General features: G+C 38.7%; 2 protein-coding genes across 2 annotated transcripts in view; one reads left to right on the plus strand and one right to left on the minus strand.

Annotated features, from left to right (window-relative positions):
• Positions 1-2,365, minus strand: part of scaf4a (SR-related CTD-associated factor 4a) — an 8,544-nt gene extending 6,179 nt beyond the window's left edge. The window contains exons 1-8 of the mRNA XM_020922913.2: positions 2,225-2,365; positions 1,313-1,396; positions 1,169-1,213; positions 937-1,098; positions 730-865; positions 509-648; positions 215-373; positions 1-85 (exon numbers count right to left, since the gene is read on the minus strand). The exon at positions 1-85 is cut by the window's left edge and continues 1 nt beyond it. Of these exons, the coding sequence (XP_020778572.2) occupies positions 1-85; positions 215-373; positions 509-648; positions 730-865; positions 937-1,098; positions 1,169-1,213; positions 1,313-1,396; positions 2,225-2,254 (841 nt within the window). The 5' untranslated portion in view covers positions 2,255-2,365. The remainder of the gene's footprint in view (positions 86-214; positions 374-508; positions 649-729; positions 866-936; positions 1,099-1,168; positions 1,214-1,312; positions 1,397-2,224) is intronic.
• Positions 2,366-3,867: 1,502 nt separating this feature from the next.
• hunk (hormonally up-regulated Neu-associated kinase) lies at positions 3,868-14,001 on the plus strand. The gene is given in 10 exon segments (XM_055148628.1): positions 3,868-4,402; positions 7,058-7,350; positions 7,942-7,997; positions 8,287-8,422; positions 8,741-8,868; positions 9,728-9,854; positions 10,147-10,315; positions 10,494-10,653; positions 11,579-12,063; positions 12,065-14,001. Coding segments are annotated over 10 exon segments (2,034 nt in total). The 5' UTR covers positions 3,868-4,192; the 3' UTR covers positions 12,335-14,001.
• Positions 14,002-14,481: the final 480 nt, after the last annotated feature.

The following is a 14,481-nucleotide window of genomic DNA, read 5'->3' on the forward strand; positions in this document are numbered from 1 at the left end:
TTGAAGATTGTGATGATGGTTCATCCTTTTTTGTTTCTTCACCAGCATCTGGTTCATCATCATAATCAAAGCGGTCCAGTAAGGTCTATATAACACACACAAAAAATATCTTGCATTTTACTGTTGCATCTATAAAAATAATTGACAGTATAAAAATGACAATGCATATCAAAATGAAAAACATTTCTGCTTTATTTGTATAAATGAGCTAAACCTTGGCAAATGCTGTTGATTGTTGCGTTGGTTGAGAGGGAAGAGGAGGTTGTGGAGGGACGGGTCCAAGGCTCATGGTGATGCTCTGGCCCTGTGTTGGCTGCGCACTGGCCTCTGGTTTGAGAGGTTTTTGTTGAAAGTTCTGGAGCATCTGCTGAAGCTGTAATGAAATAAAATATGTGCTTCAGACCAGAGCAAAGAAACATATCTGTTTACACTTTTAAGTACAATTAATATCTACTGTTGTTTTAATTTAAAGCTATAAATGTAGGCACAGTCTGAGAGCCCCAATCACCTGCTGTCCCTGTGTGGTCTGGAAAAGCTGAGCCACTGCAGCAAAGGCATCGGAGGTCTGAAGCTGGGCAGCCGTTGTCAGGGTGGAGTTTGGTGTCTCTTCTTCAGGAGGAGGCTCTTTGGGTGATGGTGGAGAATAAGCTAAAAACACAACAATCACAAATACCATCACACACATGTTCTAAATGTTGAGTTCCACCTTTAAACGTGAACAAAACCCACCTGATTCATCTGCCTCTGGGAAAGGCACAGCAGCAGCACTGGTGTTTGCTGCTGCCATGTCCAAGAGAGGCTGAATAATCTCAATTTTGAAGACACCATTTTTCTGCCACAGGTTCAACACACGCACTATTTTACTCTACAAAGACAAATACCAGGAATTAGATTGTATATATTATAGATATGATGGTTCTCATGTGCATTACTTACCCTATCTTCTACTGGGCAAAGACAGAGGTTTTCAAAAGTTCCTGTGATATTTTTGGTAAATCTAGGACCAAAGACATCCTTATCTGCTCCAAACTGGTGTCTGGACTGTCGAACAATAGAATCCACCACATACAGGCCAGCAACTTTGTACTCAGGCTTACACTAAAGATTTAACAAATAAAAATGAATATACAGCTCTGTAAAAATAATGAGATGTTGGAATTATTCTGACCTTTTTGATAAACTTTTCCACAATCTGAACTACATGCTTGTACAGCTGAAAATAGACATGATTTATGAATTGATCTCAAAAAAACAAACATTGTTATAATGTGGAAATTATTTGATTACAAAGCAAATAGCAAAAAAGTCTTACTTTCATAGCTTTGATGGCTGATTTGGTGATTGAAATCATCTTAGCTCGGGAAATTGGGGGCTTGGAGTCCATCAACGAGAATAACTAAACAGAAACAAAAGTAAAGTGCAATGGGGTAAAATAAATGACGATGAGATGTTGTTGTTGTTTACGTTTTTCATTCTATTTTCATACAGATAAAATATTTAATTTAAAGTTTTGCACTGGTCATTGATCATAGGAATAAACAGCTGTCACAGATGCAGAATAGCATTAATGGCAGTTTTAGACGTCACTTTCCTTGAAAGTATTAAATGAAAATCTTTTGCTGAGGGTCAATACAAAGGACATTCAACTGACAACTGAAAGTCCTTTCAAATGACAGGGGGCAGGTGTGTTATGTAGTTATAGCTATATAGTAAAACGACTGAGATTTGAACCCTAAACCTCCTGCACTGTAACGTTAAAACTAAACAACAGCAGAAAATACATCACGTAAGGATTTCACAAAATCGTCAAAACTGCTCAACGCCTTTCGTGACATACTGACTTGAAGGAGTGCGATGTTGTTAGAGGAAAATGAATGATCTTTGTATTATAAATACGCCTCTAGCTAAGTTGCCAGTAGCCTCATTTCAGCACCAGGGAGAAGGAACACTTCCACAACAGTGGTCAGCTTCTTGCAGTACATTTGAATGGTAAATGTTAGCTTTAGCTTGAATGACTCTCCTACATGAAGACGTCTGTCGGAAAGCACACATTGCACACATGATATAATAGATAGCATTATATGCTGTATAATGCTCATCAGGGTCGCTGGCCACTGTTGTGTCCTGCTCGGCCTGGTGGTGCTAGCCCCAGTGAAACAGCCCTGCAGCCTGCACTGCAAACCTGGGTTTGTTGTGGCTTTTTTGGGCCAATAACAGCACTTACCTCGTGGTTAAAGGCGTTGACTGCGTCCATGATGTCTCAAAGCCCAGTGACGTCCCCCCAAAGCCCCTAACCCACAATAAAGCACTGTTTATTGAGAGAAAGCTCTGCTCAACATGTCCGCCCCCGTGCAGCTAACTACAGCTAGCCTAGCATCGGTACTCGGCGGTACAGCAAAGCATGATGGGATTGAAACATGTTGTTCTACATTGTGGCCAGTAGGTGGCGAACTAGTGCTATGAATATAACCATCCCTTTGTTGCGAGACTGTCTACCTGATCACAAATCCAATTAAGACAGTTAATTCCGAGGAGCTCTAGAAATGTTATACAATCTGTTTTTGCATGATGGAGGTACAAATAAATTGTGAATGTTTACATTTAATGGATTTCCAAATAAAGTAACATAAATATATACATACAAATAAAAAATACAAATAGATAGAATAGGCCTAAATGTGACCACCATATTATTTATTTATTCATTTATTTATTTAATTATTTATTTATTTCCATATGCTACACAGTTGTTCAAGGATGATCATGTGTCACCGAGTTAGTGTTTAAACCAGTTTTAGGAACAATTCATTAGTAGCATGAACAGTTTATTTTCATAGTTGAACTGTGCATCAAAATCTTACACTAGATGGCAGTATAGTGGTGCATTTCTTTTATTGAGAATTGCTTGGTGAAATGCCTAGACTGCATAGTCCATCAGGCACTTGTACAGTCCCTTGGGACTCTCCAGGAAAATATGCATGTTGAACAAAACCTACACCCAGTAGCAGTGTACAACAATAATGCGCATATCTTAACCAAAAACAAAAATGACACACTTATATCATATTATGTGTTAGTCCACACACAGCATGGTCTGTTTACAGGTGCCTTATTAATAATTAACTCAGAGAGGTATGGTCGTACTGTGCTTTTAAAGAAACCATAATGCCTTGCCCTTGAGCTTTCACGTCATATAAAGATGAATTATGTCCCAGGTCGTGCCCCTCCCTTCAGGTGTAGGCTACGCTTTAGATTAATGAGCGGATTAATAATTAGGCCATGAACACTCAATGGGCAAAGGGTGTAAATGCTCCTTTGTCTGCTGCTGGTGAATTTCAGAAGAACTTGGAAATGTTGGCAGCACTCCAAGTCCAATTGCAGCACTGATAGAACAGGAATAGGCTGAATAAATTGGTATGGGATATGGTTGAATGAAGCTGACAACACTGGAGCTGAGGTGAATTTTAATGTAGAAAAGCAATTAACTGTTGTGTGAGAACAATTTGTGCCCATTACACCTTGCCTTACGCGCACTAAAATTCACCTAAATCAGATCCTGGACCTACAGCTGTTTTACTGGCACATTTGTACAGACATACTTCTTGTCCTAGCAGGTGAAGTACATACATTCTTTGTTCGGCCAACATGTACAATGTGTACAATATGAGCAAAACACCGGGTGGAGTGGTCTCCTCCCCGTGCGCTCTGATTGGTCGAAATAACTCCCCTTTCTGGAGAATGTGTATGGAGCCGTGTTGTTTTTCACCCCAACCTTTTCACCAAGACACGCCCCCTCAGATGGCCGGGAAAGTCACTTCAAACTGAGAAACACGCTGCCAGAGCTCAGAACAACCTGGAGCTGTCCACGTATGGAGAGGTGACGCGCAGTGTAGTTAGTTTAGATTATCACAGTAGCTTGCGTCAGGTAATAACTTTCTATGATTGACTGTGACATATTTTCAGTCAATTACAAAGTTAAGCTCATAACTAAGCTCTGGGAACTGCTGAGTTGGACACTTTGGGTGAACAGGTGGCGCGCTTTGGTTCTCCTAATTTGTTAATAAGGACGAGACGCACAGACAACGGACTTAAGGCACTTTACCGGACACAAACTAAGCATTTAGAGGTCAGAGAGGGAAAGCAGAGGCGTCTTTTCCCCTGGCTAAACAGGATAATTTAACGGGGAATTGAGATGCCAGTAGCGGACAACGAGATGGTGGTGGACAGTGTCCATGGGGCAGAGGGAGAAGACATCCCGATCTCGCTATGCAGTCCAGCAGCGGACATCCTCAAGAACTTTTACCACACCAAACGCGTCGGGAACTATCTTATTGGAAGGAAGCTTGGAGAAGGATCGTTCGCCAAAGTTAGAGAAGGTCTACATGCCTTAACTGGGGAGAAGGTGAGCCTTACTTTTATTTACAACAACATAAATGTAATATATTTGTAATTGCGCAATAATAAAATCATTCAGTTCATTTTACGCGTTACATGGCCTATAAATAGGCAGTAACCATTTTAAATGTGATTGTTTTTATTTTAAAATAGACAAAGCAGCATACAATAAACAATAATAACATAATAACAAATAAGTTGTAGCAATGTGTATTTTCATTGTCATTTAAATAATAATAACCTATTAAACCGGTTATTTACTTGTTTTTTTTTTATTTTTTTATTTAAATGCATTTTACCATATTTTTTTGTATTATTACTTTTGCCTTATCACTAAAATGATCTAATCTATTCTTAATTACTATTTGCTTTCCATAGAACTACAGTACTTTCCATGGAAAGACATGGGTCATTACTGTTAGGTGGAAATACCTGTTTCACACAATCAAAAGGAGATTTTGTAATATGATATGATTCTCTAATATGATCTGCAGATATAGCTCAGTATAAAATTGTGTATGTATTCTCTTGCATATGCTGCCTGCCTATATGTCTGTACGTCCAGAGGTGGCTGTTACTGAGCATGCTTTGTTTGCTGGTGGTGGTGAGCTCATACAACAAGGGTGAGCTCACCACTCACAGTGACAGAAGAGAAGGCACAGCTCAGCCAATAGAAGCGCACCGCTGCTACTTGCATATGAAATGTTTTGTTTGATAAATGGCCCCAACGTCTCATTATGATTCTCCCAGTACAGGCGCTTTGAAGTGGACCGCCATTGGCCACTGGTTGCCTTTGTTTCCTTGATACACCATTTTAGCTGGAGAGCATTATTTGAATATAAGAAAAGGGCAAACCTAGTCTTTTAGAATCCACACTCTTCCCTACATGAACAATACAAAATAATCACATGTTAGTAAATGTTAGTAAAATACATATTTGCAAATAATGAGTAAATAATTGTATGTCAAAGCCTCTAACAAACACAAATCTTTTATCATTCTATTGATTTCTTTCTGTCATTCATATCCCTGTACTATTTGGTGTGGATGATGCAAACCTATGGCAATCCACGCATTATTGACGCTCTGTCTCGCTTTCATTGAGATGCAGGGATCCAACAGGCAGTGCAAAAGAGAGAGAGAAGAGAGAGGGAGAGCGCGCTGGGCTGGGGGCATAGAGTTTATTTAAGCAGGGTATTCAGAGGGCAATGCATTCAAGAGTCTTTTTCAACATCCCTCGAAAGAAAGTGATGCTGGTGAATGTAGGGAGCAGAAAAGTGAGGAGAGGTGAGATGTTTTGGTGGGTGGGGGCTTGTAAGGTCATGCGTGTTTTTCATGTCTGTAACCCACTTTCACCCTCTGTCCCACGCCCCTGCCCCCCCTCTACTGTCTGAGGGGTGCCTGGTAAACAACCCCCTTTGGCCAACGTAGGACACCCCTCCCCCTGGTATAGGCAAGCTTACAGTAAATACAGTGAGCTCCACCCCCCCCTAACCATACATACAACTGGAACCCCCTTTTTCATTCCTTCTGCTTGGGATAAACACAAGCCACCTATTATTGCATTGTGATGGCTCAGTGCACACATACACACAACAGTATTAATTAGCTGTAAAAAGGTTTCAGTCTTAGAGTGATTATAGGGGATGAAAGGGTGCAAATACAATAAAAAAGCTGAAGGACAGAAGAAAGATAAAACATCTACAGCCAGCAGCCGGACCCATTTCATTAATGGATATGGTTATTAGTGCCATTGGTCGTGCCTTTCTATGTCTCGCGGTTTCTCCTTGTAGATGATTTGTTGTGCATGGTACCCATGCTCTTGAACCTGGTCTAGACTGGGATACAAGGAGACAGGAATGAAATAAGGTAGATGGAGATGTTAGTGAATGTAATTAGCAAGAGACAGATGATAAGGCTTTGTCATTGAGGGGAAGGGCATGTTGACTGTTATAAGACGAAGATGGGGTAAGTAATAAAGCATGCTAGGGCCTTCAGTTGTAGTTCTACTTTGTGTGTTTAGTTGTAGCCCTGAAGCAAATGGCAGAATATTGACTCTCCATATGGCTCTTTTCAACAGTTAGGATGGCATTAGGGTAGCATTTGCCTCTGTCCCACACTTTGTAATGGCTCAGTAACCCCCAAGTTACACATGGGGTCTCCTCACAGCCGCAGGGACTTATAGCACGCGAGCTGCCATAGATTGAGAGCAGCTGCAAGGGAGAGGTTGGTGTCGAGTTATGCATCTAGCTATGAAGACAGCCAGCACCTGTTACACAACACTAGAATGTACACTTAGAACTTCACAATTCATTGATACTAGTTATAGATCAGTACTTTACATGTTAGGTTATGATTTCCAATAAATATATAATCATATTATGGGTTAACAATAGAAAGCGTCTATAATAATAGTGTTAGTGAATGCAACATCTGCCTTGTATTGCAAGAAACTGAAAATGTGTCTTTATCTGAAATATTTTCTTATCAGAGGTTTGAAGTATACAAGCAAATGCAAGGAATGTGAGATATGTGTTCAACCAAAGGCTGTAGTCCTGGTTTAGTCTTAAATTTCAATTTTGACAGTTTTCATATAAGTATAAACAATGTTAATCTTCTATTTGACTGTACCAATGTAAATTTATTTACGGATTGTGTGCAGGTAGCAGTTAAGGTGATTGACAAGAGGAAGGCCAAAAAGGACTCTTATGTGACCAAGAATCTCCGCAGAGAAGGGCACATCCAGCAAATGATCCGACATCCCAACATCACACAACTGTTGGACATCTTGGAGACCGAAAATAGCTACTACTTGGTCATGGAGCTATGTCCCGGTGGCAATCTCATGAACCGCATCTATGACAAGAAGCGTCTGGAGGAGAGGGAGACCCAGAAATACATCAGACAGTTGGTGCTAGCAGTGGAGCACCTGCACAGAGCTGGAGTGGTGCACAGGTGAGTTTAAAAGTAGTTAAACTAGTTTTGAAAGGTTTGCATATGAAAAATAGAAGACATCAGTTGGGAGGTATTAGGAAGTTGACGTTGGCACTGTGCCATCCACAGCCCACAATGTTGATGGGTTAAAGCTTTAAGATGTGAGTCAGACATGATCCTCTTTCTCCAAGTATGGGTTAAGTCCTTATTGTACACATTACAGTTAATCCAGATATAAGCAGATTGTTTAATAATTAATATGATGCAACAGTAGTTGTGACATTCATGGATATATCTCCATACAGTTATGTACTACATGCAGATTTTAAAACAAAAAGCCCAAATGGTCTTCCTGCACCTTGGGAACATGACATCCAGGAGCCTGGGAACTGAACTGGGGGAGACAGTCAATGCAGTTAACTGTATAACAGGATTTAGAAGAATTAAGGGGCAATAGCAGACACACAATAGCCCCAAAATTCAGTCAGCGTGACCCATATTGGGAGGGCATGAACTGGCGGGAGGAGGACTTTAATACTCTTTTGTGCTTCAATAATAAATGCATAGACAGTTGTCTGAAGTAACTGACACTGTTTTTTTTTTGTTTCACAGGGATCTGAAAATAGAAAATCTCTTGTTGGATGAGCAGGACAACATCAAACTCATAGGTAAGACAAGTTCTAAAACTGATGATAAAAAGGTTTATTAGAAAATAGAGTTAGAAACTAATCTTTATATATAAAAGAAGTAACTGAATTTAAAGAAGTTAAGTAGAAGTATTTTCTCAGGTGCTACATGTGGCAAAGACATCCTGTTAACTCCTACACGCTCTCACCTCAGCGCTAATCTGCTTCTGTTTGTGTTTAACCCTGACACGGGGCAACAAGTTTAACGTCCTGGCAGGAAAAGCTGCCACTACCCAGCAACAAAGGAATAACAGTTTATTCTGCCCCCTAGATTTTGGCCTCAGTAATTGCGCTGGCATCCTGGGATACTCGGATCCATTCAGCACACAGTGTGGCAGTCCAGCATATGCCGCGCCAGAATTGCTTTCCAGGAAGAAGTATGGGCCTAAAGTAGATGTTTGGTCAATGTAAGTTTCTTTATAACTGTTACATTATTTTAACCCAAAATTTAAAATACTGTCATTTGAGGTCAGTCCCAAAACTGAATTACATCAATGTTACAGCAGGGAAGGGGAACTAATTTAATGTCTTTGACTACTACTATTAGAAAGAAAACCAAGAATCAGCAGGACATCTGACTTAAAATTTTGACCCAATTAATAAATAAATAATGACTGCTTAGTTGAAGTGCAAGTTGCTATATAAGATCCAAAAGAAATAAGCTAAGGTAAATGAAATGAAATACAACAAAATACTAATAATTATTATTTTCTGTGTTTTTTTAGTGGGGTGAACATGTATGCCATGTTGACCGGGACCCTCCCATTCACCGTTGAGCCTTTCAGCCTTAGAGCCTTGCACCAGAAGATGGTCGACAAAGAGATGAATCCATTACCTCCCTCACTCTCTACAGGTTAATACTTGCACACTCCTATATGCAAATTTAAAGCAGACTATGATTATATGCTCTATCTTGTCTGTCATCTCAAACAATAAGAATAGCAATCATTGACTTAATATTATGGAAACACCCCAGGGGTGATAGCAAGTGGAGATGGGACACAAAACTTGGCTGCACGTAAACACACTGTACTGAACTAATTTAATAATGTCTTGAGTAATGTTGTTTTATTTTCATGACGTTTACCTTTGAGGCATTGTTACATAGTCGAGGTACAATGCTGCCAATGCCTTATCTATTTAATTACACTTTTTTTTTGTTTCCTTTAAATTTATTGCATTGATATGAGATTTCAGCAATTAAAAAAAAACTACTTTAGTAAATAGGAAAGCAAATAGAAATGTTTGAACACAATTCAAAACTTTGAATCTGCTTTAGTACTAACACATTTAAGGTAAAAAAAACTGAACAAATATGCAATGTAATGTGTGTAATAGGGATGTATGTAAAAAAGGTAAAAAGAACACATAATGAACACGTGCGCATTGGCAGTCAAAAGGACATGCCACAACAAAACCCGAAGTCAATATGCAAAGCAGGGATGATGTTCACATATATATTGTCCTCAAACTATTGACACAGAAATGCCATCGCCTTATAGTCTTCATCTATAATTACAGGGAACCAGAGCCAAGTTTATGTCAGTCATAGTGCACCGTGCCAAGAAATGGAGGTTTATAAAAAGCAACATACTGTTCATTTTACATGGCACTTAAAGTAGAGGAAGATTTATTATCCTACTGTCAGTGAGTGTTGTTAATGTTATGTATTTAGACCTGTTATAATTAAAGTCTGTGCTCTTCTCCTTCAGCTGCCATTTGTCTTTTGAAGAAACTTCTGGAGCCCGATCCAAACAAGCGTCCCAACATTCACCAGGTTATGGCGGACTCGTGGCTACAGCTGGCCAATAAGAACACAGGAGCACCATACCTCAACAGGTGAGGGTAAAACCAAATAGAGTTTCAGTGATTCCCCACTTCAAGGTCTATTAATTTTTTCCAAAGCCATTCAAAAAATGGACATTAAACATTTGACAGCTTGCCACAATGATCAGTGATTACAATATAAAAAGATAAAAAATGTGAATTATATTTAGAATAATAATGGAGCAAATATAGCAAAGAACTAAGGGGAAAATTAATGGAAAATAAACTGTTTTGTGATTTTCCGATTTCATAATATGTGTATAGTCTTAAATAGTGATAAAGTTGAACTTTTTTCCTTCTATAGGATTCACATTGAAGAAATTAACCACACCGTGTTGATGCACATGACAGAGAAGATGAACTATAAACACAGTGAAGTCCTGAGTGCAGTGCTCACAAACCGGGCCTGCCACACGTTGGCGGTCTACTTCCTCCTCAACAAGAAAATGAAAAGATTATCCAAAGAGTACAGGGTAAGGAAACTTTTAAAAGTGATTATGTAGTGTTTTGATTCAAAAATATTGTTTTGATAAATATTTTAGTTTTAGACCAAAACTGAAGCAGCCACTAAAACATGACATAAACTGCTCAAATATAAATCACATTGCTTTGAAAGTTTTTTGAATTTTTACTGACAACGATTTATTTTAGGAAATGCAGTTTCAAGAAAAGAAGAAAGGGGAGAAGCAAAAGAACGAATATTTCCAGACACAGTGGAGAAAGCACGTCGACAAACTTACCATCCCGCCAAAGCAGACACCCGTGTACTTAGCAGTCAGCAAACCGGGCAAGGAAAAGAAGCACCGAACAGGTAAGAATCAACTAAAAGGCTCTTAAATTTCACTGTGCCTGAAAATGCATGTATTTATTTGATTTTACCTTGTTTCACACAGGGTAGGTTGATGCATGTCTTTGTTCGTCACCCAGCGTTTTGTGCTGTTACCATCCATGTGTCCAATCATCCACCCCTCCTTCCATACACTCACCCATTGTCTGTCTGTGTCTGTGGCCCACCCAAGGAGACTTCTGCAATCGAAGGGTGTACATACAAACACTATTTATTTAATGTGGCTCTAAAGTAACAATATTGATGGCAAGATAAATGGCAAAAAAAAAAATTTAGTAGAATGTGGCAACACTTCAAAAGAACTGTAGCCGTAAATTTGAATGCAAAACATAGAGCTATATTTAATTTGTAATTAAAAATAACACTATATGAATGACTACAGCAAAGAACTGGATCATCACACTTTTTTTCCTTAATTTGATTGATTATTTAAAATCATATTAAATAAATATTATTTGCATGTTTATTTTATATAAGTAATAATTAACTTTACATGACTTATATCACGCAGAGGTTCAGGTATGAAAATCCATTAATTAAAGTAGTAAAAATTACAGTTTGGTAACTTAGAGGATATAGAATGCAATCAGGAAAATACTAGATCCTCTAAAGTTCAGTCACTGATACTCAAATTTGCAAATTTGAAACTTGTTAAAATAAGTTGGATTATTGTAAAATTATTATTAACTCATTTTAAGTATTACCACATTTTACACATATGTGTAGAAAAATGCCATCAAGTTTGCAACAAAAAAGACATGTTCTAAAGGACCTCAGTGTGTCGTATGTCAAACAAGCTGAAGCCAAATTCCTGTAACAGTGTAGTAAGCCTTCTGTAAGATGTCTTGTTGGACTGAGTAGTTCAAATATCTACTTTATCTACCCTCAGGTCTATTGCGGGCAATCACTGGTGGCCATCGTAACTCCCCTCTCGCCCCTCCTGGTACCGTTGCCTCTTCTTCTATGGAATACATGGAGATACACCCGCTCTTCCCCAATGAGCCACAGCAGCGAAGGCGTCTGGCCACTCTTCCTCCAGTCAACACGAGCCCCGAACACAACGTTCCTGCACCGCCCGCTCCCTCCCCCATCGGCATGCACTCCTTTGGGTCCCTGTCCAAAGCTGAGCAAATCGAAGACAACCCTCCTGCGCCCTGGTACAAGCTCATCAACGGGACACTGTCACCCCCACGCCATGTTTCTGCTTTTCAGCCGGACTCCTCTTATTTAAAGAAAGCCACCATCCCAAGTCCTCCTGTTCTAATCAACAACCCACAACCCAAAAAGAGCACCTCTACAGATTGGTGTGGGGGCTCTGATACAAGTGGTAGCCCACCCAGCACCATTGGTAGCCCACCAGGAAGTTCTGCATTCAGTCCCACCAAAATCTGCTTTCCACCCTCTCAACCCCCACTCCGCTTTTAGCCATCCATCTGCAAATAACAGCAGCAACAGTGACCCAGAGAGCCCTACTCATCGCAGCAAGTTTCCCTCAATGGGAATAGGACAGATATTAAAGAAGAAAGTCCCATTACAGCCATTTTCCTTTCGTCCCGAACAAGTTGTAGAGGAGGTAGTGTCTCCGCCTCCGTATCCCATGCAAACACTGCTTTGCGCATCAGGCGCACTCAAAACTCTTTGCTGATGGCGCAACAACGTAAAGGAAATAACTAAAAAGATAGAACGGGATCTCTCAAAATGTACAGAAGTTGGAGGGGTCTTCCAGAGCGGCCTTAGTTTGAACTGTGAATTTTGTTTATTGCTACTGAGCCACTTTTGTCCATTTATTTGTTGAAGGGGATTGAAATTAGGGCTGCACAGCATGAGGAAAAACATGCAATATGCAAAACTGTGGAAAATTTGCAATATTATAATATAATATTATTATATAGTAAGTTATAAAATATAGCTGAAATATCCCTGTAATTACTAATCAAATAAACATTTAACAAAGACAAATCTACAATTAAATGTAGATGACGAAATTGAATTTAAAATATTTTCATTTAGTAAAAATAAAACTGACTATAAATTTAGGTCAGATGGAAAGCCATAGCCTTATTGCAATACTTAGTTCTTGACCCAGTTAAAGCATAAATATTGCCATAGAAATAAATTGTCAAGATCTTGTGCAGCCCTAGTTGAAATTAATCATAATTGTCTTGTTACTACTGTCATTATGTAAGAATAGGTGGTGACACAAAGGATATGAGATTTAAAAACTGATCCCTAAACAATGAGTAGACCTCGTCCCAGATCCAGATAGGACGTCATGTTATCCAAGGTGTGCACATAGGCGCTTACCCTCGTCATAAGAACACTGTATTATAGATTTACGAGATTGTCTCTTATGTAAAATTGTAATAACTGGTTACTAATTGAACCATCTACTGATTCACACCAGCTAAAGGAGCCCAACCTGTCCCCTGCCCCATAATATGTGTTCTAGTGTTTATTATTGTCTATGTGAAAACTATATCCACTGATAAACAGGCAGCCCGCACTGTCTCCTCAAGGCTGACTGGCACTGCACTATTGTTGAAACCAAAATCTGTAGTATAATGAGTGTTTTTACATCCTTTACCTCACAGCATTGTTCATAACACGTCAAAAAAATAGCAATCAGTATGTGGATTTTGCCACCGTGTTGCAGTAGATCTAATAGGGTAGACAGCAGACAGGTAGCAAAGTTAGATTCATTCACCTTTTGTATGGTTAAAACAAAACATCCAACTTTAAACACTGTTAATTCACAGCTGTACCTTTTATAGTGTTGAAGCACCTCTAGCAAAACTATGGGAAGGGTAGCTGTGATTTTTCTTAGCCAGTTTTTTGCAAAATAAATCAAAAACATAAAAAAATGCATTAAAGCCTTATGAAACAGACAAACCTCGCCAAATGCTGTAGGTATGAGAAAAATTCACTTCATTTTTGTCTTAAAGATGTAGTCTGTGCAATAGTCTTAAGTGTTAAATGCAAGTATTTGATAAGTGCTCTTTTTTGGGGGCGCAATCATGTGATTGTAAATAAGATACAACTACTGTGTTCTGTCACTTGCGCTGTGCTGTATGAAGAGATCTTATGAAGTTAAAGACATTTAACATTTTGTAGTTACCGGGAAAATACTACTGGACTTTATATTGAGGCTTCCACTGGCAAAACTCTAGGCTACACCACTGTTAATGGTTAAGATCTCTTCCCATCAAAAGTTGCATGCACTGTTTGACAAATTGTTTCGTCACCTTTTTGAAAATCATGTCTTTGTACCTTTTTTCTTGATAATACGGAGATTGATATGGACTCGAGGGAAAGGGGAGGGTCTTTTGTAAGATTTTGTAATGATGGTTTTGTTTCGAGTGTCAAGAGATTTCTATGCTGTATAAAGTATTTTAAATATTTATACTGAATTCATGATGTGTCTGTCTGATTCTTTAAGTGCTTACCGTCTGTGCTCATTCATGCAACATTTAGAAAGTAACATATCTATTAATTTTGGTATGGTGCTAAATATTTAAATTTGTTGTGAAAAAGTTGTGACAAATAAGTTTGGAAGTTTGATTGGTTTTAAACATTTACTATGGCAGTGATAAACTATGAACAAAAATGATTAATTCTGAATATATATGATGACTAAATTTTTTTTTAGTACATAAAGAAATTATTAATAGATAATCCTCACATGAACAGTTGTTTACGCACAAATAAAAAAAAATTGCTTTGAGTCATGGTACATTTTTACAATGAAAGAGGGTGTTTATCAAATTTTTATTCAGAACTTTGAACATTGTTACT

The sequence above is a fragment of the Boleophthalmus pectinirostris genome, unplaced genomic scaffold, assembly GCF_026225935.1.
Source record: "Boleophthalmus pectinirostris isolate CB_2022bp ecotype Guang Dong unplaced genomic scaffold, ASM2622593v1 HiC_scaffold_12, whole genome shotgun sequence".
Classification (NCBI taxonomy): Eukaryota; Metazoa; Chordata; class Actinopteri; order Gobiiformes; family Gobiidae; genus Boleophthalmus; species Boleophthalmus pectinirostris.